The sequence below is a fragment of the Zootoca vivipara genome, chromosome 3 (assembly GCF_965207765.1).
Source record: "Zootoca vivipara chromosome 3, rZooViv2.hap1.1, whole genome shotgun sequence".
Classification (NCBI taxonomy): domain Eukaryota; kingdom Metazoa; phylum Chordata; class Lepidosauria; order Squamata; family Lacertidae; genus Zootoca; species Zootoca vivipara.
Genome location: NC_142586.1, coordinates 4,077,946 through 4,104,723, shown reverse-complemented (window position 1 = coordinate 4,104,723; position 26,778 = coordinate 4,077,946). Strand labels below are relative to the sequence as shown.

At 45.5% G+C, this 26,778-nt stretch overlaps 1 protein-coding gene across 5 annotated transcripts in view; it reads left to right on the top strand.

The window, feature by feature from the left end:
* The first annotated feature begins 1,129 nt into the window (after positions 1-1,129).
* Positions 1,130-26,778, top strand: part of ADGRF5 (adhesion G protein-coupled receptor F5) — a 42,085-nt gene continuing 16,436 nt past the window's right edge. The window contains exons 1-12 of one of the 5 annotated variants that reach the window (XM_035110330.3): positions 1,131-1,409; positions 6,406-6,551; positions 9,279-9,444; positions 12,200-12,319; positions 12,999-13,059; positions 14,461-14,631; positions 15,046-15,222; positions 15,995-16,113; positions 18,732-18,790; positions 21,646-21,791; positions 23,334-23,537; positions 25,909-26,124. In XM_035110330.3, coding sequence (XP_034966221.2) covers positions 12,227-12,319; positions 12,999-13,059; positions 14,461-14,631; positions 15,046-15,222; positions 15,995-16,113; positions 18,732-18,790; positions 21,646-21,791; positions 23,334-23,537; positions 25,909-26,124 — 1,246 coding nt within the window. In that variant the 5' untranslated portion in view covers positions 1,131-1,409; positions 6,406-6,551; positions 9,279-9,444; positions 12,200-12,226. Of the gene's footprint in view, positions 1,410-6,405; positions 6,552-9,278; positions 9,445-12,199; positions 12,320-12,998; positions 13,060-14,460; positions 14,632-15,045; positions 15,223-15,994; positions 16,114-18,731; positions 18,791-21,645; positions 21,792-23,333; positions 23,538-25,908; positions 26,125-26,778 lie in introns of all 5 variants that reach the window. The other 4 variants (XM_088667099.1, XM_035110331.3, XM_088667098.1 and 1 more) reach the window with 4 other exon arrangements.

The window sequence follows — 26,778 nt, the reverse complement described above, 5'->3', positions numbered from 1 at the left end:
CCCTCTCTTTATACTCCATTCAACCAGAAATATGACACTATTTTCAGAAAGCCAGCAGACATAATTAAAGGGTAAGGAAGAACAGATTTTGGGATCCAGGGCCAGCATCCCAAAGGCCCTTTGGCCTCTCCTTTGCGCTTGACATAAGCATGGGACACAAAGTACACTTCACACAACAGCAATGCAATTCTTAATGGGCTAGTAGCATCATATGCTATATTGCTGGGGGGCTTTTGTCATTCTGGGTGGGATTCAACTGATAAGTCTCACTAGTGGGAGCCCACACAAGGACTTCCGCTAGCATAAGGGGGCTCCTGTACCCCCTGACATTGGCTCTGGTGGGGTTGTGAGGGGAGAGGAGCCCATTCCCTCTGGAATGCTGAAAAGCTTGCACGGACAGAACAATATGACAGTACAGGACAATCTATGGATTCAGTTACCTGAAGTCTTGCGATTGGTTTGGTGCAGTCATGGGGCTTTTGTCCTTTGGCTTGTCAAAGAGCCAGCCCAGACCTGCCCCAGCCCCTGAAGCAAGCTCTTCTGAACAGGAACTGGGTTTGGGAAGATATGAAAGCTCCGTGATGACATTTCACCCATCATTATTTGATCTTGCTGCCATTTCATAATAAAAATGCATGTGTTCCCTAAAGAACATTTCCCTAAAGAACACTTATGGGATGCTATAAAACCAATAACACACGAAATTATTTCCCTTTTGTTGGCTGCAGGAACCAACAAATAAAATAAGTTATTTTTTGTCATTTATAGCTGACTAATTTTCCCCAATTAGGAGAATAGCTGTGTTAAGATCCACATAAATGTCATAAATTAGCTTTTATGAGTTCTCCAGAATTGTATATTTTTTCTTTTTTTAAAGGCCAACTTTTTGCCTAATTTTCCTGTCACTGCAGTAACAGGGAACCATAATGGGCACCCTGGATCTGCCCCTTGCTGTTGCAAGCTGGAACCTGAATTAAGGTGGGTGGTGAACTCCTGAGCTGTTCCTGTGGGCACTTTAGGGATTCTTAGCCTCCCAGTTTCATTGGCTTTGTTTACAGCATTTCACGAGTGAGATTCCTGCTGACCACAGGAAAGGGCGGTGGGGTTAGGAAGTGGTCCTTTGTTCTGTTGAATGTTTTATGTTTTGCACACTTGAAAACTTGAAGCTTTGCTCTCTGATCACAGCTTTCAAAATATTTGACCCTTTTCCCTGGACCTGTATAGAACGCAGAAGAGAATCCGATGTACCTTGTTGATTTCAGGGGTTTTTGAAGGGAAGGTGGGGGAAACCAGATAGCACACAGAGCCGGTAGATGCACAGCGGCATGAATGTCCTACAGCCTGCAAAAGAAGGAGTAGAGATCCATTAGCTGGGACCTCCGTGAAAGCTGCCGTGGCATTTCTTTCAGGTAAGGATTAATGGAGAAACAACTGTAAATATCATTCAAATCACGATAAAAGGAGGCAACTCTCCAAAAGACCTAGAAATGTCCCACTATCAGCTAATTGTTCTAGGTTAATCCTTGATGAATCCAATTTTAAAGGAAGAGAGGCCAGCACTCCCGCTTCTCCTTTCCTTCCCTCTTCTATTTTTATAGCTGAGAACAGATAATGCCAACAAGACTCTCTGTACATGGGCTGGGACACATTGTTCTTTTTGTTGTTCCCTACAGGCCAGGTTAGTGTCTTGGAAGTACTGAGTGAGAATCTCATGTGGCACAAGGCAAGATCTGCTGATGTGGTCCTCACCCCCCCCCCCACTCCAAATCTGGTTGTTTAATAAAGTCCTCTGCACATACTCTTATGTGGCAAGATCTTTGGGGTGTGACCCAAAGGGGAAGGCCCTTAGGCTGAGTAGACTGACTAATCCCCTCCCCCTGGGGTGGAGTCATGGACACTTGTCCCGAGTTTGTGGGTGCCAGACTCCACTCTTCTCTGGATCCAGCAAGTGTTAAAAGCTAATCAAGCCAGGCTGGCTTCCTGAACCCCGGGATCCAGCAAGGCTGGTTTCCTGCTGAAGTGATTGCTTGGGTGATGGGCTCTGAAGAGAACAAAGGGGCTTCTGTGTGGGGTTGCCATGTGTCCAGGAATACCCAGACAGGTCCTCTTTTGGGGAGTCAACATGCCCACCTGGGCAGATTTTTACATTTTTAAGGAAATGTCCAGGTTTTGGAGTTGGTGGGCTTGGGCTGCTCTGCACACTGCAGCCGCTGCCAGCCCGAGCCAGGGAAAGAAGGGCATGGGTGCTTGGGCTGGCAGTGACTTAGCCTGTCCCCCTTTTTGCTCTTCAACAGGGGCGCCAACTATAGGGGGCTCTGGGTGCCCGAGCATCCACAAAAATGTTGCTGTGGGTGCTCATCACCCATACTGCAGGGCCCCCACCGCAACGTCCAGAGATGCTTTCAGAGGTCTCGGAACCCGATTTGCAATGCCACCGGAAGTCAGGTTCCGAGGCACCCATAGCCTGGGGCCCAAGTTGGCTCCCTGCTCTTCCAGATAGGGCAGCCCTACATGTGTGCCAGATGCCAAATGGGTGGGGTCCCCCCTTTAACTCTCAGATAGTTTGAAAAACAAAGCCTGAGTTTTAGAGCAGGGTTTGCAGCGATGTGACCTAAAAGCAAAGCAGCAAGCAGAGATCAAGGCGTGATTTCTGTGTGACTCCAAGGCTGCACCTTTGGGGTGCTGATGCCGTGCACTCCATTGTAGGCTCAGGTTGTATATATGTGTCAATAAGCCATAAGGACATCACAGTCTCTGCTGTGCCTCATTCCCAAAGGAAACACAAACCCTGCGGAAGCGCTTAGAAGCCCTGGCCTCTCACACGGCTCAGAGATTGGGGTGGCTGGCAACAAGAAGAAGAACTTGCCCACCTAGTCCAGCATCCTGTTCTCACAGTGGCCACCCAGATCATAGAATCATAGAGTTGGAAGGGAGACCCCCCAGGGTCATCTAGTCCAACCCCCTACAAGGCAGGAATCTCAGCTTGGGCATCCATGATAGATGGCCATCCAACCTCTGCTGAAAACCCCCAAGGAAGGAGTCCGTAATCTCCTGAGGGAGCCTGTGGCACAGTCAAACCGTTCTTACTAAATGCCTATGGGAAACCTGTAAGTGATACTTCTCACTGTCTTTGCAAAAATAACATTTTAGATTATGCAGGTAACCAGATCTCATTGCTGAGTGAAAAGAAGGAGCTTTTGTTTAAGGTTGCATCATTCTTGTAGTGCAGTTAATCGTCATTAAGCATTTTCAGCCTCTTAGTATTAAATGGTGGCATCTCCCCTTGGGCATCCTATAAAACAATGACAGAAGGGGAGGTTTGCCTACTTATTTCTCCGTGAAGATGGTTGGGCACCTGTAGCACCCAAACTGTTCCATGGCTTATCATTTTTATTTTTTTATTTTTTTAACTGTTCAAATAGTTGTTATGTATACAGATAGTTATCCTGTCCAGTATCCCCCCCCACTTGTTTGTCTCTTTCTGTAAACATATCTGATATGAGTTTAACAAAGCCATTTTCTAATGTCTGAAGTAGAGGCATGGGAAATTCCTCAAATAAGGCTGAGCTTCCTTTGATTGTTAAAGCACAAAGGAAAAGGCTGGAACCGCAGTCAAGTTCCTGTCTCTCTTTAACCCATTCATCTAGATTGGAAAAACAGGCCCCAGCATCACGGCTGCTTTGGGGTGCAGAAAAACATTTTTGTTAGAGAAATTACAAATCAAGGTCCAGGAGCGGCATATAAGGAGTCAGTGAGAAGATTTCATGAGCAAAGCTAGGAGGCTAAAAGGTTCAGAGAAAGTGCAAATGGATGTGTTCTGTATATAATGCATATTGTAACAGGTAAAAAGCATGAGCTGTTGAATAGTGTAGAATATAATCCAATTTTGGAGATATATGCATAGTTCATTATTAATATTTTTAATCTATTGTTTTTTCAATAGTGGCTTGGCTTTGTTACTGATTTTTTCCTCTGGATCTACTTTTTATATTTTATGAATATATCAGGAAAAATTAATTGAGACAAAAACCTCATTTAAAAAAAATGTTTTAAAAAACAATATTTAAGAAACGTGGTATATAGAAGTCCACATTTAACACAGGGTTCCCTGTGTTTACTTTTCAAAATGAATGTGCTCAGCTTCACATTATTTGATAATTTCAAAGCAGCATGAGGCCACTTTTAAATGCTCGAATGAATGCAGACTGTGTGATGTGACCATGTTTGTGGAGGATGGCGATTCCCATGCCTCTGATAAATCCCCTTCTGGCTGTGTACTGCTTATCCCTGCCTGCCCAAATCCTTCCTCCCACTGGGATACAGAATTCAACAGATGGAAGGAGCTCAGCTTGTCTATCACCAATCTCTCGGCAGGATATCCGGAATCTAATTTTCTTGTCTGGAGGCTGTTTCCATATCTCCGTAGGATTCAGATCATGGAAATATATTGGCATCATCTTAAGAATCGCCTGAAGGAAGGGGCCAGTGAATAGACCCCTGGCCAAATAGAAGGGGTTTGGACACAGGCCTCCAGAGTCAGCTTGTCTCCTGCCCTTGAGAGAATTCCACTCTGCCTTCTGAGCGTCTCTCTGCTCCCCATAGCTGCCAAGTTATCCCTTTTTTAAAGGGATTTCCCCTTATGCTGAATAGGCTTCCTCGCGAGAAAAGGGAAAACTTGGCAGCTATGCTGCTCCCTCCACTCGGACCTTACCTTTAGCAATGGCCCACTCTGCCAGAAGCTGCCGCAGCAGCCGCCACACACAGGCGAAGCAGAGGCCAGGCACGGACCTCTGGGTCTCTCATTCTGCTGCACTTACTGTGCGCTTGGTGTCTGAGGTGGGCTAAAATTCTTCTTCAGCCCCGTCCACACTAGAGGGTGCATCACTCTCATCCCACGGACAGGACGATACACCGCCACAACTCAAATGAAACAATAAAAACAAACATAGAATGATTGCCAAAACATTCCCCGTGCTAGGGTGAAAGGCGGGTATTCCTTGGGAGCAGGACCAACAGGCACGTCCACAGCAGAATAACTGAATTGCCATTTCATTGGGTTGGATTCAGAGTCATGCTGAGAGGAGACTCACTGAGGAGACTTGTCCCATTCTTTTCAATGGGCCTCTTCTTAGCCACACTTCCTCCTCTTCCTCTGCTTTCCCCCTGGGGAAACAGCTCTTGAGCACTCAATCAGAGCAAACAGCCATTTGGGTTTTCTCCGGATTGACTAACACTGCCACTTGTCCTGTGCATAGAAAGTGTGGGTCTGACCAGTTTTCCCCTTGCCCCACTGCTTTCCCAGGGAAAACCCACACTTTAGTGCTAAATCAGAACAAAGGTCAATCCAGAGGAAACCCAAATTGCTCTTTGCTCCGATTGAGCACTAAAGAGAGGCTTTCCTCGAGGGAAAACAGCAGGATGAGAGGAAGGGTGGATGAGTCCCCACTGTTTAGGTCTAGTTACTATTGTCCCTAGGGTTGTTGTATAAATGGCCTGCAAACCAGGGCCAACTGTTTATGATGCTTATGCTTATACAAGCTTTCTAAAAGGCTGTCTAAGCTGGACAGTTTTATTTGGAGGTCTCCCCTGCCCTTGTTGCAATAAACTGCAGTAATCCTATGTTTGCCTGGCAGTAAGCCCCATTAACTCAGGCCTGACCATCATTACTTGTCAGGAACTGCATGCTAATTTGTTCTCAGATAATGTGGTTTCTAGGTGTGGCAGAATTAATGTTTTGTCGAGGAAACTGCTTCAGTCTCTGCTGTATGTAAATGTGGAACAATCTATACCTGCACGACCCTCTCCGCTGCTTCCTCCAAGGCTTGCCGGGCTTGGCTGCCTTGATGTCTTTTCAGCAACTTTGCCGACAATAACAGGAAAAGGGTTTTCGAAAGGTTAATGAGCTGCAATGAGTAGGAAGCATCCTGCCATTGGACTTTCTAGGGCTCCGGTGCTTAGCCAAGTATTTCACTTGCCCTAAGAACCTGGTGGACACTCTTTGATGATGTGCAACCCATCCTCATGAACTAGGAAGGGGCCATCCCCAGGTGGGCGAAGTGCCAAATATTTCCTGGCATCCTTAACTGGACAAGGGCCGGTCTTACCAGTGGCAGGCAGCCTCATCAAGGCACCTCTGCCCAACTGGTCAGTTTTTGAATCGCAAATAGTGAGCACCAGCTCCCCCCTCCCCATAAATGATGTGTGCAAGTATGAGGTGAAGAAGGGAAGAGCTTATAGCGGACTCAGCTACATTAGCAAAGAAAAGCCGCTTTATAGGCGTCGTTTATGCATTCTAACACTATGACACAATATGGCGCTGTGGAGTTCCATTTTTGCCAACCCAATTTCTCATACTGTACAAAGTTTGCAACATGATTAACTGAAATGCTTCCTTGATGTGTCTAGATCCAGCCAGCCTCCTCTCCACTCATCCAAAGCCAGATCTGATGAGCAGGGAGGGACTTCCTTGTGTCTTCATCTAAACCTCCCTCTCCAAGCACTGTGTCTTTGCTGTTTGCTCTGGAGTTTGGGGCAGTCAGAAAAGTTTGCAGGTAGGTGTGTGTGTGTGTGTGTGTGTGTGTGTGTGTGTGTGTGTGTATCAGGCACTGGGCATTCCCTTTAAATCTGAAATTGCACTCCTAATTGTGTGTGTGTGTAAAAGCCCCAAGCTAAAGCAACTCAGGCCATGTGCAGAAAGGTCACTGCTGTGCCCCATGCAAAGGGCAGAACCACTGAGCTGCTTTTTGCGTGGACAGGCGGAGTCCCCCAAACCCCATGTAACCCCTGAGCGGAATAAAGACGCAAGACAACATGCTATGGGATTCAAATTGGCCACAACTTTATTAAGATTCAGATGTAGGGAGACCTTGGCTCAGGCATTGGGCGTTATCCTTCCCAGTCCCAAGCCGGGGATCTGGGAGGCTTCGGGGTTATCCACATGTATGGGGGTTGGGGCTGGCTCTGGAGAACATATGTTCAAGCAGAGAGAGCCTGCCCCCCGTTCGCCGCCGCTGGAAGGGGGAAGCGATGACGCCTACTGGCATGGTCAAGGCTTCCCCCAATACTCTTGTTACCGCAAAGGGGGTGAGGTCTCCACCTCACGCCCCTCCCTCTAGGAAAATTGCCAAATAATTCCGTCCAAGGCTTGACACTGCCAAAGTTGTGACATATTGCTACAGGAAAGGCGAAACCTGCCAATGCAGGAAAATTCCTTTCCAACCCTTCAACAGCGGCCTTGACGTAGCAACGCCTGTGAACCTGTAGAGAAAAGGTTAACCTGCAAAAGAACACGAATGAAGGGTGTGGAGGGTGGGAGAATCTCTGGAACCGACTGGTGCTTGGAGGTAAGATTCAAATTCTCATGTGTGAGCCGGACAGTCCCTCCCCTTACCTGGCCATCCCCTGGCAACACCTCCCCAGGCAGGATTGGACGCTGGGCTTGGGTAGGCGGAGACCCCTGGCATCCTACCTGGGAAGGCGATGCCAGCCCCAAACTACCAGGGAGTCGCCCTATGGTGGAGTGACCCACTGACAACTGCTCTCTTGTTCTAGCACATTGAAGCAGGAAATACGTCAATGCCTGCTTTTTAATCTCTAAATCCTTATCACTGCAAAGTTGACACTTCGATACTTAATATTTTTTGTTGTTGCTGTTTATATTAAGCTGCTTTCTCTGTAAAGGTCAGTGGAGATTGACTCTCATTCTCACAGCTCCTCCCCTTGATTATTGCTTTGTTTCTTACAAGTCATAATAAGCTGTATCATACCCTCCAACATTCCTCAGATGAAAATGGGGACATGATCCTCTTCAACCCCCTATTTTTGTGCCCCCATCCCGACATCAACGGGACACAGCACACAGGCCCTCCACCATCCTGAGAAAAACCCATAATCCCAATTTTATTTTATTTTATTCTTTGGTAGATTGAAAAAAAAGAAAAACACACACCAAGCAACGTTTAGAAAGGGGCAAGATTAGATGTGGATGCACAAAGCATTTATTTTTAAATCAAGACTCCTTCCACTCCTCTCTGCCTCCCCTTTCCTCCTGCCTAGGGGGGCCCTGCCCTCGGCCTGCCCCTCAGAGCCCCCTGCTTTAGGGGGTCCTGCATTGGACTCACAGATGCCTGATAACCAGCTGCAAGTGCCACAGAAAAGTGGGAAGCCAGGAAACAGCCCCGTCCCTTGCCTTCCAAGTGGCTCAGGACCACAAGACCTCAAGGACTGCCTCTCCCCATAGAAACCTCTGAGACCCTTCTTTGGGTGGCAACACGAGAAGGGGGCCTTTTCTGCAGTGACTCTCTGCTTGTGGGGTCCTCTCCCTCTCTGCTTGTGGGGTTCTCTCTCTCTCTCTCTCTCTCTCCGCAATGTGTTCTCAGGAAATGGTTTGTTAGGCGAGCATTCACATAACTAGTCAATGATTTCCATTCATTCCTATGGGGAAGTTTCTAATGCGTTCCTCACCATGGATTTTTGACCTCAAAGGATAGAAGCCCTGCCCAGAAAACCCCAGGAAAAACCCCTGAAACCTTGTAGAAGGCAAATAAAGAAGGGGAAAAAAAACATTTGTCCAATCTCTTCCCCCACCCCCAGTTTCTGGCAAAACAGCTGTCACGGATGACTACAACATAAAAAGTAAGGCTTGTTTAAGCCTGCTTGTTTTTTTGGGTGGTTTTTTTTTTACAGTACTACACACACCCCTGACTTTTTGGATAGCTGAATCTGTGGTGTGCAAGGTGAGGTTTGGGTGCTACTTCCTTGTGTTTGGATAAGGCACTTTTCGTCTAGCAAGTGCTTGGCTAATGGGACCTGAGTGTTCAGTCCGGCTTCCTGCTTTGCTCTCTGCGTCCCACTAAAAGGCAGGGCTTTAACAGCAACTTTGAAAAAGAAATGCTGCTATATATTATTGTGCCTTCCCTGTTGCTGTGAGAGAATTAAACTATGCCAACAATATATTAGTTCTTAATTTAAATATTTGCCGTAATGGTTAGTAGCAAATCTGGCAATAGAAGTCCCCCTTAGGAGGCTTAGAGGCAAGGCAAGGCTGAAGCTTCTCTCTTTGCGTTTTCTCATCCATTTCATTAGTGCAAAAAACCCAAACAAACAAACAAACAAACATGACAAATGCATCTCTCAGAGGTAAAAGGCCTGTGGAACATGTTCACCTGCTTCCTCAGATAAAATAAACCGAAAGGCTTAGATCAGGTGAATGGCATCAGGAAATAACTTTGAAAATCTCACTGAACAGAGAGTGAAATTCAACTTCCTCCCTTGCCCAGATCTTGCCTGCGCAGCAACGCGCAGCTCACTTTCTTTAACTTGCTGCCTTGGGCATAACTTCCTTTCGGTAACCAGCAAAGCAAGAGCCTCGGACTGCACAGGGAAAGAAATATCCACAGATCCCAGATCTGCATAGAAGGGCTGCGTCCAGAGAAAGCTGACCAGGTAAGAAAAGCAGGAATGTATCTTATGTGCCTTGGGAAGGAGGAAAGACATCAGATTGATGGAAACCTAAGAGATAGCTATAGCATCACTTTACTAGGCTCACTCCAGGAGGAAAGGTGAAAAGTCTGACTAGTGTCTAAATAGAGTATTTGCTCATTGGGAACCATTTCTCAGCCCCAGGTCACGGAGTCTGAAATCTACTACAAATGAACTTTGTTGTTGTTGTTTAGTCGTTTAGTCATGTCCAACTCTTTGTGACCCCATGGACCAGAGCACGCCAGGCACTCCTGGAATAAGTCTCACTGAACTTAATGGGACTTGTCTGGGCAGCCAAGCATAGAGTTGCTCTGAGAGTATGAGGGGTTCTTTTGCTTTAGAAGAAGAGCTACATTAAGAAGGAGCAATAGTCTTGTCTTTCTCCATGAATGAATCCAAATCCAACTTTGAAGACACAGCAAGGACAGTTTTTGGAGAAGAGGCACTGCTTTGAATGGTATGTTTTGGGGGAAAGGGAAAAGGCCAACGTTAATTCCATGAAAACATCTATCTACAGACCCAATTTTCTTTTTCATATATAGTTAAAGTGTTGTGTATCATTTTAAAGGGGGGGGAAATGGCAACATATTTTCAAAATGGCAATTTACACATGAGTAAAACAATCAGAAGCATGACATGCAAGATAACTCAGAACTTCTCTAATTGTTTTCTAAAGTTCAGTTAAAGACCTTTCCAAGAAAACAGATAATAGGTTAATGACACTTTAGTGTTTTGATAATATTTCTCATTTGGTGAACTGACAATAATTTTTATTCTAGGAGCAGAATAAGAAGACCTTCAGATAACAAAATTTATGTTGGGCGCACCTGTTACATTGGTCACAAAAAAATGTACCTCCTCTGCCAACGAATGAAAAGAAAAATTCACATGTTTTAATTTTATTTGAGATTCATAACCTTAAGCAAATATGATAAGATGTTACCTGATTTTTTTTTAAGTGCACCATTTCTTGTGACCAACATAACACCACAATGAGCAACTTGAGTAGCATAAATGTTCTATCAAGTGTGCCAGAAATCAAGAGTGTGGTAATATAATCTGTGGCAGTAGGTGGCAGCAGCGGCAGCAGCAAGCTTTGACATTCCTCCCAAGAGCTTAGGTGCCCTGCAATATTGCAGCAAGGGAGAGCAAAAGGGCTTCTGGACTGGAGGAGAGGGGTTTCCGGTCAAAGTCTCCCCCCCCCAAATCAGATCTGCCTCCTGTGCTTTGGGCATCACTTGAGTCCAGATTCTTACTTACTGAGGCCTCATCCACACTGACCTTTTGCCCCGTGTTTCCTAGGCACAGCTCCACACTTCCCCAGCCTGTGTTTGAGCGCTTCCTGCCAGGGGTGTAGGAAGGGGGGTGCGGTCTGCCCCTGGTGTCATCCTTGAGAGGGGGTGACGGAAGTTACTGTTGGGCCTGGCCTCCAGTGCTCCCAAGCCACATGTCTCTCCTGGGAGTGATGCAGTCGATCGGGCCCCCGCACTGCCCAAAATGGATCACCACCCTGCTCCCATGTGTGGATCGCCACGGCGCCCCCATGTGCATATTGCGCTGCCCCATGGGTGGATTGCCCCGCCCCCACCACACCTGTTGCCAGAGCAGCTAGCTACACCCCTGCTTCCTGTCCCACCCTGTTTTCCCCACCCTTTAATGCTGAATTGGGACAAACAGCAATTCAGGGTTTCTGTGGAATTGTTTTCAGTGGTAAAAAGCAGGATTTTGCAGGGAAAGCACTGTGGGCAAGTGATCAGAAGCAGAGATTTAAAGCATGGACCTGTGCCTAGAAACATGGCACAAAAGGATGTCTGGAAGAGCCCTGAGTGTTACCAGGGAGGAGCCACAGGTGTCCCACAAGCACCAATTAGCTCCTGTATTGCAACAATGACAGTTAAGCACATGCTGCAGCTCCACGCAACATGTCAGTGAGGCTCAGAGGTGGATGTAGAGGAGCGTGAACTGTTTGGTCTCACTGTGCAGAGCTTCACAGGCGGTAAACTATGTTGTAGAATGGGAGGTAGGGGCGGGCGCGCTGCATTTTGGTGTTGTCCAGGGCGCTGCTGAAATGTGAGAGCTCAAGGTCCACCACTGTCAGGCTCCTTTGCAGAGAGAGATATGGGGCACCACTGGTCTCTTCCACTGACTGGCTTCCTTTGCCCTCTCCTCTTGCATCACACTCGTTTTCTAGAGCCACTTCAGTCTGGTTTCTGGCCTGGTTTTGGCATCTTGGCATCAAACAGCACCGGCTGCTCCGATGGATGGCTTACACCAGACAAGGGGCAGTGTCCCTGTTAGTTCTTCTGGACCTCTTGGTGGCTTTCGATACCATTGACCATGTTCTTCTGCTCGACTGGCTCTCGGGGGCTGGGAGCAGTGAGTTGCAGGGGGGCTGTTTCTCCCTGGGCTGATGGGATCCAGAAGGTGGCTGTGGGGTGCCTTGAGTTAATGCTATGGGATCCTGTCCCCCATGTTGGAAGGCTTTAAAGGGAAGAAGGATTACAAACAGGAAGATTGTAAAATAAGAAAAAGGAATTTGCCACAGAACAGCAGCAGCGGCATAATGAAGGAACAGTGTGTATATAGGATTTTAAAAAAAAACAAAACATGCTAACTTTCTCTACAGCCTATTCTTCATAGGACTGACTCTTTAGAAGGGAAACTATGTTAATTTTATTTAAAAATAATAAAAAAATACCATATTTTGATTTCCTTGTAGGTTCTACAGCAACAAAACACAGGGAAAATGCTGCCTTGGAAGATAACCATGTTCTGCACCCTCATAGTTGTCAGCACAGCTTCCCAAAATTTTAATTTTGGCTCATTCATCCATTCACCTGTGAGTAATGTTTACTGTTTGTAAAGGTAAAGGGAACTCTGACCATTAGGTCCAGTCGTGACCGACTGGGGTTGCGGCGCTCATCTCGTGTTATTGGCCGAGGAAGCCGGTGTACAGCTTCCAGGTCATGTGGCCACCAAAGCCGCTTCTTGTGAACCAGAGCAGCACACAGAAATGCCATTTACCTTCCCGCTGGAGCGGTACCTATTTATCTACTTGCACTTTGACGTGCTTTCAAACTGCTAGGTTGGCAGGAGCTGGGACTGAGCCACAGGAGCTTACAGTTATCTATGAGCACATGGCTGTTCTTTCAATGCAGAAAGACTCTGGAAAGCATGGCAGGGTTGGCCAGAGCTTTCCTCCTGTGGCTACACTGCTGAAGCCAGCCATACCACAGTGGGAAGGAAGGGAAGAGCCCCTGCGGAAACCGTATCAGGACTTGAAGTGGCCACCCCTTATTCACCATCCGTGGCTTTCTGACTCCTCCTTCAGAGAGCTCTGAAAAGGCAGAGTCCCACATTTCTTCAGATGTTGCTTCTTTCTGAGCACACTCTGACTTTTGAGACTATCGGTTTACTAGGATGAGTGGCTTTAGTTCTTCTTGGAACCCCTCCCCCCCATTGTATTGCTCTTAACCAATTTTCCTAATGTTGTGATGTTGTGGATGCATCTCTTTCAGATTTACAGCAAAGGTAACGGAGGAGAGGAACAGAGAGAGTTGCACAGGCAGAAACGGATGGGTACGTTAATACTTCTCAACAGCGTGTTTTGCTTGCGGGTAGAATCTTTATTCTTAGATATGCAGTCAGGGTACTCTGGCCTGAACACAAGACATCCTTTTCATCATGAAGGTATTCAGATGAACTGTTTGCTAAGAGCACAGTACAATTCAGGAGGAAGAATGGAAGCATCAAAGATGAACAGGTTTATGCATGGTTATTTTAACTTTAACTATACTTTCCTGCAAACAGACACTAAGCTGACTGACTTGTAATTTCCAGGATCACCTCTGGATCCCTTAAAAATAAAAATAAAAAGGTGTTCCATTGGCAACTTTCCACATCTAGAACTGTCATCGCTTTGTCATGACTGGATTGTTGGGGGAAAAGTGGGGTTCAATACCCAACCCCCTACTGTAGTTCAGGCTGGACAGCTAATAGGATCCACACTCCAACTGTCAGTCAAAAGGACATTTAACGGTATGTAGGCATTGCAAGTCAATGTGACACAACCTCAACCAGCAAGTACAGGTAGCTGAAGCCTTTACACATTTCTCCGACAGGAACACCTCTGTAGCCAGTCTCTGTGAGGATAGTTAACACCACCCAATACCACAACATTTCCTCCTTTGGACATTTTCATTTATCATCTCAATATCTCCCTTAGCATTTTCATCAAGAGGATGATAGCATGTCCTCGTTACTAAATTATTATCACCCAAATTGATTCTGTGATGGAGTCTGCCTTTGGGGGATTCCTGGCTTGCGGGACTCAATGTCCTCTTTGACATGCAGAGAGATACGTCCTTCTCTGTCCTTCCTATAGCGCTTATATCCAGAGATAACGGTGTCCTACTGGTTGTCTCCATTTTCCATTATGTCCACTAGGCCAATTTCATCCTCTAAGACCAAGCACTCCAGTTCACCCATCTTGGCTCAGCGTTGTCTAGCATTAGCATACCGTGTCTTTGGCCAGAGGTATTTTGGCCTCTCTAAACTGCTATCCTGCGCCTCTGCAGCCATTATTTTTATGGGGCTTTTATGGGATTTTTATGCCTCCCTCATTTGAATAATCATTTTAAAAATCTTCATCAAAGGGCTGAAGGATCTTGGGCTCATCCCACATGAGAGAGAGGGAGAGGGAGAGGGAGAGGGAGAGGGAGAGGGAGAGGGAGAATGGGAATGGGAATAAACACATTCAGGCTCAAAATCTTGGAAATTTGTTGGCACAAGGAGAAAGCCAGCAGCCTCCTGGACAAAGAGCCAGTGGGGTTTGGTCCACAAATGTATTCTCAGGCGAGGCCTCCTTGATCCTGATCCTGAGGCTGTCTTATGTATAGAGAGATATAAACTATTTGTGAGAAGGAAACAGGGAGTTTCCGATTAATTATAACATGCCTAACTTATCAAATTGTTTTCCAGATGTGACATTAGGCATCTCACCTGTAGAATACACGATTGCTGTTGAGATAAGTCTTCCCGATTCCTCCCTCCTGGAGGCCCTCAGAAGTTATTTAAACAGCCTTAGCTTCCCAATCTCAGTAAATGCTTCCGATTCAGCTGTGAACATTTCAAGCATTGATTTTACCACAGGTGGGTTATACGTCACTAGTTTCCACATTTTCTATTGGCTTTCTCTGGTTTTAGGTTTTTGTTTTGTTTTTAAGAAAGGGGGGGAATCCAATGAGAAGAGGCTAGATTTAAAAAAATATCTGAATTAGACTAAATGTAGCTGGCATTTTGTGATATTTCCAGAGTAATTTACAGCTGTACTGTAGAGTTTTCTACATTGTAAAAAGAGATGGTGAGCTCTGCAACTATAGTTTTAGCCATATCTCACCAATATTAAAGAAACTGTCCAACTGCCTGGTCAAATAATGTTGACAACCTTCAAAGAACTATTTGTGCAGTGTGAGTGTCATGCACAGAGTAAATTATAATGAGGAAGTAGACGTTGCTCGGCAAGATACTCTGTCTCACCTGCAGCCTTCTTGTTTTTCACCTTAGTGTGCAGCTCAGATGGCCCTAAGGGCCCCCACTGTTCTTGTGAGTCTGGCTATGAATGGCCTGCCAGGACATGCAGAGCTACTCCAACCTGTGCCAGTGCTACACCGGCGGGCGAGAGCTGCACCTGCCTTGCACAGCGGCCTCCTCGGGGGACCTACTGTCGACCGCAATCTGCAGGTAGGAGGAGGGGGTGATGGACAGTAAATGAGGGCAATCATATGTGGCAGCTAGGAAAAAAGTAGTATTCCACATTATGACATCTGATTTTGACATCAGCAGAATTTGAAATTTGCTGGATTTTGACATTTCATTGAAAACACTTTTATCCCTTTCCCTCAGGGCAGGGCCATTTCATGAAATTTCATTTCAGCTTTAGAACTCAAACTTTAGAATCTAATCTGCTTCCCAGTGCTCTTTGTAACATTTGAGCCTCTGACTTGTCACTGATTTACCATGTGAATTATCTCTAAGGTTGACTGCAATCCTATACTCGCTTACCAGGAGTAAACCCTGAATTCAGTGGAACTTGCTTCTTAAGGATGGCACAACAACCACAATGGTCTCTCTTGCCTGCACCATGTACAGTATTATGGAACTCCTAACTAAGAGAGGTCTTCCGCAGGACTTGCCTCTCCTTTTCCCTGCCCTCTTTTATTCTTATTGCTACACTCTCTGAAGCCTTCTCCCCAATTTCATTTCCAATCTTATTCCTGCAGCCAAGCTGCTCTCCCTCTACATGCAATTACATGGGCTTCCAGTCCTGCCGTTTAGTCTAGGGTCTCTCTTCTTTACTGTGTGCAAAACAATGAGACACGAACAGATATTTAAGATTTGAGGACAGATGAATTTTATGGTTAATTTTTTTTAAAAAAATATTTATCGATGTGTAGTAAGCAGCAGTAGTTGCTACTACTAGTAATACTACTTTTCCGCTTCTTTTCTGCACTAGGTGTTCCGTTTATATACATTCTAAAAATGTCTGTCCGGCTTAACAAAGACTTTGAAGATGATCTGAGAAATCTGTCCTCCAGCATGTTTAAGCGGTACAAAAGTGATTTGGAGAAAGCGGTATGTTTGATCTGGTTCTGCAAATCATTCCCATTTGGCAGAGATATATTGCATTTCTACTATTATTACATTTATATACTGCCCTTCTTCCAAAGATCACAGGGCAGTTTACAATATAAAACTCCAAAAATACATTGTTGCAAACAAAATGATGCCCCTTCCCCGCCACCATTAAAATGGCCATAGATTGTTTAATTAGTCAGAGGCCTGGGAGAAGAGAAATGATTTTGTCTGGTGCCTTGAAGTATGTGATGATGGTGCCTGGAGAGCCCCCCTGGGGAGAGCATCCCACAAATGGGGAGCCACCACAGAAAAGCCTGTTCTTGTCTTGCCACCCTCTGGGCATCTCACAGAGGAGCCACACAAAGAAGGGCCACAGCCAATGACTGCAGGGTCTGGGTTGGTTCATCTGAGGAGATGCATGTGCAAGATTAGCAGTTAGGTAAAGGTAAAGGGACCCCTGACCATTAGGTCCAGTCGTGACCGACTCTGGGGTTGCGCGCTCATCTCGCATTATTGGCCGATGGAGCCGGCGTATAGCTTCCAGGTCATGTGGCCAGCATGACAAAGCCGCTTCTGGCAAACCAGAGCAGCACATGGAAACGCCGTTTACCTTCCCGCTGTAGCGGTTCCTATTTATCTACTTGCATTTTGACGTGCTTTCGAACTGCTAGGTTGGCAGGAGCTGGGACCAAGCAACGGGAGCTCACCCCGTCACAGGGATTCGAACCGCCGACCTTCTGATCAGCAAGCCCTAGGCTCAGTGGTTTAACCACAGCGCCACCTGGGTCCCTAGTTAGGTAAAGGTAAAGGGACCCCTGACCATTAGGTCCAGTCGTGACCGACTCTGGGGTTGCGCGCTCATCTCGCATTATTGGCCGATGGAGCCGGCGTATAGCTTCCAGGTCATGTGGCCAGCATGACAAAGCCGCTTCTGGCAAACCAGAGCAGCACATGGAAGATGCATGTGCAAGATTAGCAGTTAACAAACACATATTCTTGCCAGTTAGCATAAGGTAAAGGACCCCTGACAGTTAAGTCCAGTTGTGAATGACTCTGGAGTTGCACGCGGGATGGCACTGTAGTCTAAACCATGGAGCCTCTTGGGCTTGCCGATCAGAAGGTCGGCGGTTCGAATCCCCACGACGGGATGAGCTCCCGTTGCTCGGTCCCAGCTCCTGCCAACCTAGCAGTTCGAAAACACGTCAAAGTGCAAGTAGATAAATAGGTACCGCTCTGGCGGGAAGGTAAACAGCATTTCTGTGCGCTGCTCTGGTTTGCCAGAAGTGGCTTAGTCATGCTGGCCACATGACCCGGAAAAACTGTCTGCAGACAAACGTTGGCTCCCTCGGCCTGTAAAGCGAGATGAACGTGCAACTCCAGAGTCATTCACAACTGGACTTGCATTGGTTTTCAGCTGATAGGCAGTTACTCAGACTACGGACAATGTAAATGGCAGAGAGGGCTCTGTGTGATGTCATTTCCTCTCTTCTCCTGTTCCCACCCCTCCCTCCTTTCTCCTCCCCCAGCCATGAGGACAGACGTGTCCTGCACTTGCTCCAGTTCCAGGCACAAGCCTGAGACTGTTTTTACTGTAAATATAAGTATTTTCCCTGTATAGTTTTTACTGATGCTGTAGCTGAAAACCAATGCAAGACTATTGAGTAAATAAATCATATTTTGAGCTTACTTTCCAGTTGTCCAATTAAATGTTAAGCAGTGAAAGGGGGAAAGCCAGCTTGATTTGTGGCTGGAATTAATTAAAAGAAGGCAGCACTCATTGCCTATTCTGACAGGCCTCCTTGTTGCTGCCAAGGATGGGACGTCTAAAACTCTGTTCAGCCCATGCATGTGAGACCTGGAGAGGTAAATTGCAATTCATATATCCTCTCCCAGCTCTTGAAACACCTTCTACAAGGTGATCCTTGAGGTATGGCAGTCCTGAGGTTTTCATAGGTCAAAACTTCATGGTACATGCTATAGTGCAACATACCTGCTGAGATGATTCTAAAAGCTATCTGCTGAAGATAGATTTAATATCTTCAAAAAATATCATAAGGGATCTTTACATGGGCTGCTTTGGAAGACTGCTCAAAAACTGATTAGTGCAAAACGCAGCTGCCATATTATTGACTGGGAGCTATTATCATGTTACAGCAGCCCTGTGCCAACTGCACTGATCCTGAGGGTGTTTAGGATGAGGATCTTAAACGGGGCGCATTTAGTGAGTTGAGGTGGGTGAAGGTTATCCATTTCAAAATGGTTCGGAAAGGGTCCAAAAACTATTGAGCCCCCAACACACTCCTGATGGTGACCTTGGGATCCTGATATGGCCTGGTGGCCTTGCCGATTTGGAAATGATTTATTCAAAAAAAAATTCTAATTGAAGATGCTCAGTGAAAGTATTTTTAATCTTTAATGGATCATTTCAAATTGGGTGCAGGTGGGCCATCCATAAACAGATTAATAAAATCAGTAACAGGGTAATAAAGTAGTGAAATAACACTGTCCAGTTTCCTATGAGGTTTTAATTGTCTCATAAATAAAACTGTCCAGTTTCCTATGAGGTTTTAATTGTCTCATAAAGATGTCATAATTTATATTGTTTTTTTCCCCAGTTTACCAAGGGATACAAATCATTGCCAGGCTTCAGAAGTGTAAAAGTTGCAGGATTCAGGTATAGAAAACATTCACCTTCTTTCCCTTTGCACTCACATGGATTACAGGAGAATTTTTTTAAAAAATGCTTTGATCTTTGTACTTTAGTCAAATTATTGAATACTAAGCATATACAAAACCATGAGAAAAAAGTAAATAGCCTGAAATCATTATACAGTAATACCTTGGGTTACGAACGTGATCCGTTCCGGAACGCAGTTCGTAACCCGAATAGTTCGTAAACCGAACGCAATGGGCGCCGCCATTTTGCGCATGCGCAAAGCGCGATTTCCGCACTTTGCGCATGCGCAGATCGCGCGATCGCGTGTGCGCCGCTTCTGCGCACGCGCGCACGGCGAAAACACTTCCGGGTTTGCGCAGTTCGTAACCCGAACTGTTCGCAAACCGAGGTGGTCGTAACCCGAGGTACGACTGTATAGCATAGAGTGGGCCAGCAGAAAACATATAATAAAATATGGACCTTGTGCCTTCTAATGAGCAGGAGGAAATGTAATGCAAACAGTCATAATTATAGATTAATATCTATTGTCACCAGCTGGAAAGCGAAATCTGTTCCTGCTCTAAAGCAAACAGTCCTGGGGGAATATCCTGTGTCAGGGAGCAAAGGACTGCTGAAGACTTCTCTCGTGTGAAGGCAGAGACCGCTCTGCTGCTCTGAGCAGCCACTCTGTTTCCTGCTGTTTTCAGCTTGAATACAGTGGTACCTCTGGTTAAGAACTTAATTCATTATTATTATTACTACTATTATTCTGGAGGTCCGTTCTTCACCTGAGACTGTTCTTAACCTGAAGCACCACTTTAGCTAAGGGGGGCCTCCTGCTGCCGCCGCGCCGCCAGAGCACAATTTCTGTTCTCATCCTGAAGCAAAGTTCTTAACCGGAGGTACTATTTCTGGGTTAGCGGAGTTTGTAACCTGAAGCGTTACAAACTTACTTCAGGATGAGAACAGAAATTGCGTGCTAGTGGTGCGGGGGCAATGGGAGGCCCAGTTAGCTAAAGTGGTACCTCAGGTTAAGAACGGTTTCAGGTTAAGAACAGACCTCCGGAACGAATTAAGTTCATAACCAGAGGTACCACTGTAGGGCAAGCCAAAGCAAAATGTAATATTTATTTGAGTGTAGAATAACCTCAGCACCTACAAATTTTATTCCACATCATGGTTAGCATGAGGTTGGGACGCCAGAGGCTAATTAAAATAACTTTTGGCAGGGGCTGCAACTTGCCCATCATCAGTATCAATAAAAAAATGTGAATATTCACTAGCATTTAAAATAGGATAGGGACAATTTTATTTCAGTTTTAAAGACTTTTATGATTTTAATATTTTGCTTTCCTCTCCATTGGCCTGGTAGATAAGAATGAATGAAATCTTTATTACGGCCAAAGGCCCACAATATAATCTTATGCAACACAATTTACAAAAACACTGGGCAAGACAGGATAAAATAAAGCAAGAGTAAATAAAGTTAAAAAAGGACTTAAAAATTCAATACATATAAACAGATATAATTTGCAAGAATTCCTTGGCTAAAATAGATGGAACAGTACGTTTGTTTCAACAAGTTTCCGCTATAAATCGGGTAATAGAACAGATTTTCAGTAATCATGAAGTAAACCATTTTTCCTTTTGTATGAGAGAACTGTAACCAAATATCTTGCTACTAGCAGTGTTCTGCTAGAGTCGCTGTCTTGTAGCAGATGTGTTAAGCTGGTAGATAAGGTGGCAAAGAAGCTGTAGTTGAAACTAGTTTCCCCTTTTACTTCCCAATATCTATAAAAATCTTTTTAAAATGTTAAAAACATCATGAAATTGTTCATTATGTATTACATAGAATCATAGAATTGTAGAGTTGGAAGGGACCTGAGGGTCATCTAGTTCAACCCCCTGCATTGCATGAAGACAGATGCAAAGTTGATCCGTTCTGCCTTCTCCCTGTCACCCAATAGTATTTCTCTGTCTTCTCCATGCAGAGGACCTGCCACTTGCTTGTTCTTCCTCTTGCTTCAAGCATAGCCAAAGAAACCTTTTAAAAAGGATTTTTCACCTCTATCACAAGCCTGTGCTCATTCTGAGCTTTAGCCCACCTGACCTTCTCCCTGCAACTGTTGGCTTCACATGTCTACTCCTCCTTTGTGATTTCCCCTTTCTTCTATTTCTTATGCATGCCCTTCTTACAACTCAGCTCATCTGTAGCTCCTTATGCAGCCACACTGGTTGCCTTAGATGCCTCCCACTTTTCTTTCTTGTTGGTATTGTCTGCATTGGGGCCTTCCAATATTTCTCCTTTAAGAAACTCCCATCTTTTTGAGTATTTCTGACCATGGGATCTCTCACACAGTGATGCTTAAGCTTTTTGAAACCGGTCTTCTTAAAGTTCAGAGTGCATGTCCTACTACACTCACTGTTCTCTTGCCTATGTAACATGAAACCCAAGAGGACAGAATCACTTCCTCCCAAGTTTCAGAGTACTTCCACTTGGTCAATCAGTTCCTCCCTATTGGTGAGGACCAGGTCCAAGATAGATGCTCCCCTTGTTGCTTCTTCCACCTTCTGAGAAATGAAATTGTCAGCAAGGAATGGAGGGATTCGTTGGACCTTACATTATTGGCAGAGTTTGAGTTCTAACAGATATTTGGATAGTTTTAGTCTCCCATGACTACTGTATCTCTCCTTTTTTGAATGTTGGTAATCTGCTCTAGGAAGGCATCATCTAAGTCTTCAGTCTGGCTTGGCAGTCTATAGCAGACCCCCACAGTAAGGTCACTGTTGTTTTCCCACTCTTATCTTACAATTTATACCCATATACTAATAATGAATCTGAAATAATCATGTATGATATCCTTTTTGCATAGACCTGGAAGCGTCGTGGTTCAATATGAATTAACATCAGCAGTGAATGTGCTATCAGAAAGTGCAAATAGAGATGCAGCTGACGCCTTAGATCGTTCCTACAATATTGTACCCACATCATTTGAGATGTCTTCAATGGAAGTGCATGGTAATGTCAAAAGCCTGCTTATTGAGATGTATATTATCATTTTAATGGTAGAAATGCCATTCTTCTCCTACAATAAATACACATATAAAACACACTCCAGACCACCCCATTTTGATTATGGAGGGAGAAGCTGAGCCCCCTTGCACTTCTGTGGCTGTGTACACCCTGCCTTTAAAGCACATTCAAAGCACATTCTTTCCCTCAAAGACTTTTGATCCCTGCAGTCTGCTAAAGAGTTGCTGGTAACCATAGTTCTGTGAGGAGTAAGCTCCACTGCTCAGAATTTTCTGAGGGGAAAGTGTATTTTAAAGTTACAGCATGTGCACAGCCTGTGTCACGGGGGCTCAGTAGCCTCTGGGCATGCCGCAGAGTGTCTTAGGAACTTTTTGATGGAAGCTTTATGTTCTGGTTTTACAGAGCTCTGTGATCAGCTAGAAAGGAACACTGTGATCACTAAAAGTCAGCATGGGTTTCTGAAAAATAGGTCATGTCAGACTAATCTGATCTCATATTTTGACAGAATTACAAGCCTGGTAGATGAAGGGAACACTGTGGATGTAGCCTATCTTGATTTCAGCAAGGCCTTTGACAAGGTGCCCCATGATATTCTTGTAAAGAAGCTGGTAAAATGCGGGCTAGACAATGCTACCATTCAGTGGATTTGTAACTGGCTTACTGACCGAACCCAAAGGGTGCTCATCAATGGCTCCTCCTCATCCTGGAGAGTAGAGACTAGTGGGGTGCCACAGGGTTCTGTCCTGAGCCCAGTCTTATTCAACATCTTTATCAATGACTTGGATGATGGGCTTGAGGGCATCCTGAGCAAGTTTGCAGATGACACCAAATTGGGAGGGGTGTTTTCTCATAGAATCAGCGTCCAGGAGATCCAGACTCCCACGGGGGCTTTCCATCCAGTGCCCCCAGCCCCTCCTTCCTTCCGAAGTCAAAGCTGGTTGATGGGCATCTGCGGATGAGACTGCATCTTCCTGTACCCCCCCAGGAAGATTTCGGGAGGCTGCTTACTCCCATTACAGCCTCTCATTACCCTGTGGGAGCCGGAGAGATGTTATTTTCAGCCATCTTCTACGGCGCCCCAAACGGAAGACATCATACATGATTGTCAATGTATCACATCAGGAATATGTATTTGGGTTGCAATCACAGCTGATGCTCTGCCAGTGAAAAATGGGAATCGAGATTCCTCATTTGCCCTGGAAGGTGGGAAGCACCTGCCCATTGGTGCTGCTTTCATTCCAGACATGGAGAGTTTAAACCCACTCAGCTAAACGGCCATTGGTCACTTTGCAAAATCCCACTTATAAAACTCCATGACAGTCCTGAAGGAAGGAAGACATGCTCACTTTTGCTGCAACCACCTTTGGTCAAGGCCTTTTCCAGACTCTGCAAACTAATTTTCCAAAGCTTTCCTGGCTGCATTCAGAACAACAGTAAGTGGAGCTGTGAAATGAATAGTTGATGCATTAGGTGAGTGGCAGTGGTTTCTTTCTGTTGGTTTTGAGAACTTCTCTTTTTGCCTTGCAGGTGGAACAAACATCTCGATTTCTCCTGAAGACATTTTTGAGGGTGATACGGTAACAATGACATGCGAGTCAAATTCTTCTTCGGGTGCAACTTGGCACTTCCCAGAAACTTTTATCCGTGGCAGGGAGCTTCTTAAAAATGACACTATAGATGGAAAGTCAACATCAACACTGAAAATTACAAACATTAAATTGGAAGATGCCGGTAATTCTAAATAGAAAAGTTTTTAAGTCGAGTGTAAGAATTGCTATTCTGAGTCAGACCTCCTACCAAAGTGAGGACAGGGGAAGTAGTCTGTACACTAGGAACATGGGGAACAAATACAGATTATTACCCTCTGTAAGACAATCCTCCAAAGAATAAAACCACACCAAGCAAACACTGCAATATTCTGTATCAAACAAGGCTGGTAGTGAATTGGATGTCCTGCAGTTTCCTCCCTCCAACAACAATGACCATAATATTCTAGGATTGTAACATACAGAGTGACATGCAATCGAAACCTAGATTCAGAGAAGGGAGGTAGCCGTGACTGGGGCTCCACAGCTTTCTCTGTGTCTTGTTAAATCAATTCTGCAGGTGTTCTTGCCCTTCCCAAGAGTCATGCACATCTAGTTATCTGGCCATAAAATAGTTGTCCCCCCCCCATGGTTTCAGGTGTACCAGGAGGGGCCATGCGACCTGATCTCTCATGATTAGTTAATGTTTCTTTAGTGAGTTAGCAGTATTTATGTTAGGGACGCGGGTGGCGCTGTGGTCTAAACCAGGGGTCAGCAAACTTTTTCAGCAGGGGGCCAGTCCACTGTCCCTCAGACCTTGTGTAGGGCCAGACTATATATATATATATATATATATATATTTAAAAAGAACAAATTCCTATGCCCCGCAAATAACCCAGAGATGCATTTTAAAGAAAAGGACATATTCTACTCATGTAAAAACATGCTGAATCCTGGACCGTCCGTGGGCCAGATTGAGAAGGTGATTGAGCCGCATCCGGCCCCCGGGCCTTAGTTTGGGGACCCCTGGTCTAAACCACTGAGCCTCTTGGGCTTGCCAATCAGAAGGTTGGCGGTTCGAATCCCCGTGACGGCGTGAGCTCCCGTTGCTCGGTCCCAGCTCCTACCCACCTAGCAGTTCGAAAGCACGTCAAAGTCCAAGTAGATAAATAGGTACTGCTCCAGCGGGAAGGTAAACAGCATTTCTGTGCCCTGCTCTGGTTCGCCAGAAGCGGCTTAGTCATGCTGGCCACATGACCTGGAAAAACTGTCTGCGGACAAACGCCGGCTACCTTGGCCTGTAAAGCAAGATGAGTGTCGCAATCCCAGAGTCGTCCACGACTGGACTAAACGGTCAGGGGTCCCTTTACCTTTACCTATATGTTACCTATAATCTCCATTCTGTGGAAGGAACTGTGGGTTTTTTGCTGGTTAACTCATGTGGTGAAGCGAGTGGGGTAGCTTCAGAATTGGCTTTTCCATTTACGGAGCAACCTCACTTGATCGAATCCTAAGAGTTGGAGAGGGACATGCAAGTCGGTGTGGCCCAACCATGGGATGCAGGAAATCCAGAGCTTGAACCTCTTCCACAGATGGCTTCCCAGCCTTGGCTTGAAAATCTCCAGCAAGGGAGAGCCTGCCACCCCTCCAGGCAGAGGCATCTGGTGCCCATTACACCTGCGGGGGTGGATTAGAAAGGAGGACAGTGCTATGGGGGGGGGCAAGAAGATGAGGTATTATCCCATCTTCCTCCCTTGCAAAGGATCCTTGTGGACCTTTAAACACTGCAGTTGTACAGATATTAGCACCTAGATTAATGGAAAGTGGGCGTCATCTCCATAGCACCAGGTGACCGTGGAAGGTAAATTGCAATGCATCAAAATATAATACCGTACACCCACAACTTACCCACAACTTACCTTATGGGGATTGTGCCCTCAGCCAAAACATATAGTCAAAACATGGAGTGCTATGGGGTATGTGGCCAGGCCGGCCCCATTTTATTTTATTTTATTTTATTTTATTTTGCCAAACGCATAAAGCTGAATGGGCACAAGGAAAACGTGAGTACCTTGCAGTCTTACTGTATAAGAAATAAAAGAAGTAATAAAATATCATTTAAAATGTAGCATCTAGCACAGCACATTACAATTGTGCAACAAGCAGAAAACCCCTTAAATGGTCCACCAAGACCACCAGCCATTTTCAGGTTGTCCACTGAGAGCCGCTGGTCTATCTCCTCCTTAAAGGAAAACGCCCAGAACAGAAGGCAGTTTCCCAGAGCAGAACAGACCAAAGCAGACTAGAGAGAAACCAAAGCTTGGAAACCATTAATACAGTCTAAAATTGGCCTTTTGGGGAGCTGCTCCACATACAACATGGCTGACTTCAGATCCTTTGGACATTCAGATGACGGATGTAAATGTAAAAGTTTTGCCACTCATTTAATGCTTTGATTCAATTGAGTTAATTTTATCATGGAGATGAGACAAGCTGGAAGGTTCACATTTGGATCTGGAAATGTTCGAGCACATTGCTTTATGGAGCTAAATACAAGATTTTTGTCTTTTTTGCAGGTTATTACCGTTGCAGCTTTATGGAATGGACTCACAATGTGTCAGTCATACATGTTGCTGGGACTAATATAACAGTCTCTCCCATCAAAATTGTGCCCTCAGAGGATGTTGTGATTGTATGCAATGGGGGCACTAAAGAACTGAGTTGCTGCACAGACAGAGATATGCAGTTCTTCACTTATTACTGGAAAACAAATGGAGCAATAAATATTTCAGGTATGAAGCGCAAGAATCTCTCTTGGCTCCCAAGTGCGCCTAAAACCTTTTTCTTTGCCCAACTCCACACATGCATCTCTCTCACTCTCGCCCTCTCATTCTCTGGTGTTATTGTCTTGGAAGTTGTACATTTGCCGAGAGTCAGGCTCCTCCTGCACTGCCCTGTTTCTCCACCGCCATTGCCAGCTCCACAGAGTGGTGAATCACAGCAGTGGTGGACTTTGGGCTTTAAAATTCCAGTAGCACCCCCACCCTGGCCACTCACCTTCCATTGCTCAGCTCCCAGTGCAGGTGAACTGCTCATGTTCCCCAAAATCCACCTCAGATTGCAGGCACAGCATTCCTTGTGAGTCCTTGTAAAACACTTTAAGGATTTTTGTTTGTTTGCTAGGCGTAAGGTTAGCAAAAGAACAGTGGGAACTACTGTCTGTCTGGGTGTTAGAGACCCGTGGTCCCTTCATAATCTACTGCAGACATCCAGTGATCTACCGGTAGATCACGATGTACCTGTTGGACATGCCTGCTCCAGAGAATCCTGGGAACTGTAGCTCTGTGAGTGGGAAGCTACAGTTTCCAGGATTCTATGGGGGAAATCATGTGCTTTAAATGTGTATTGAATGTATTGAATGTATGATGTGGGAAATGGGGGGGGGG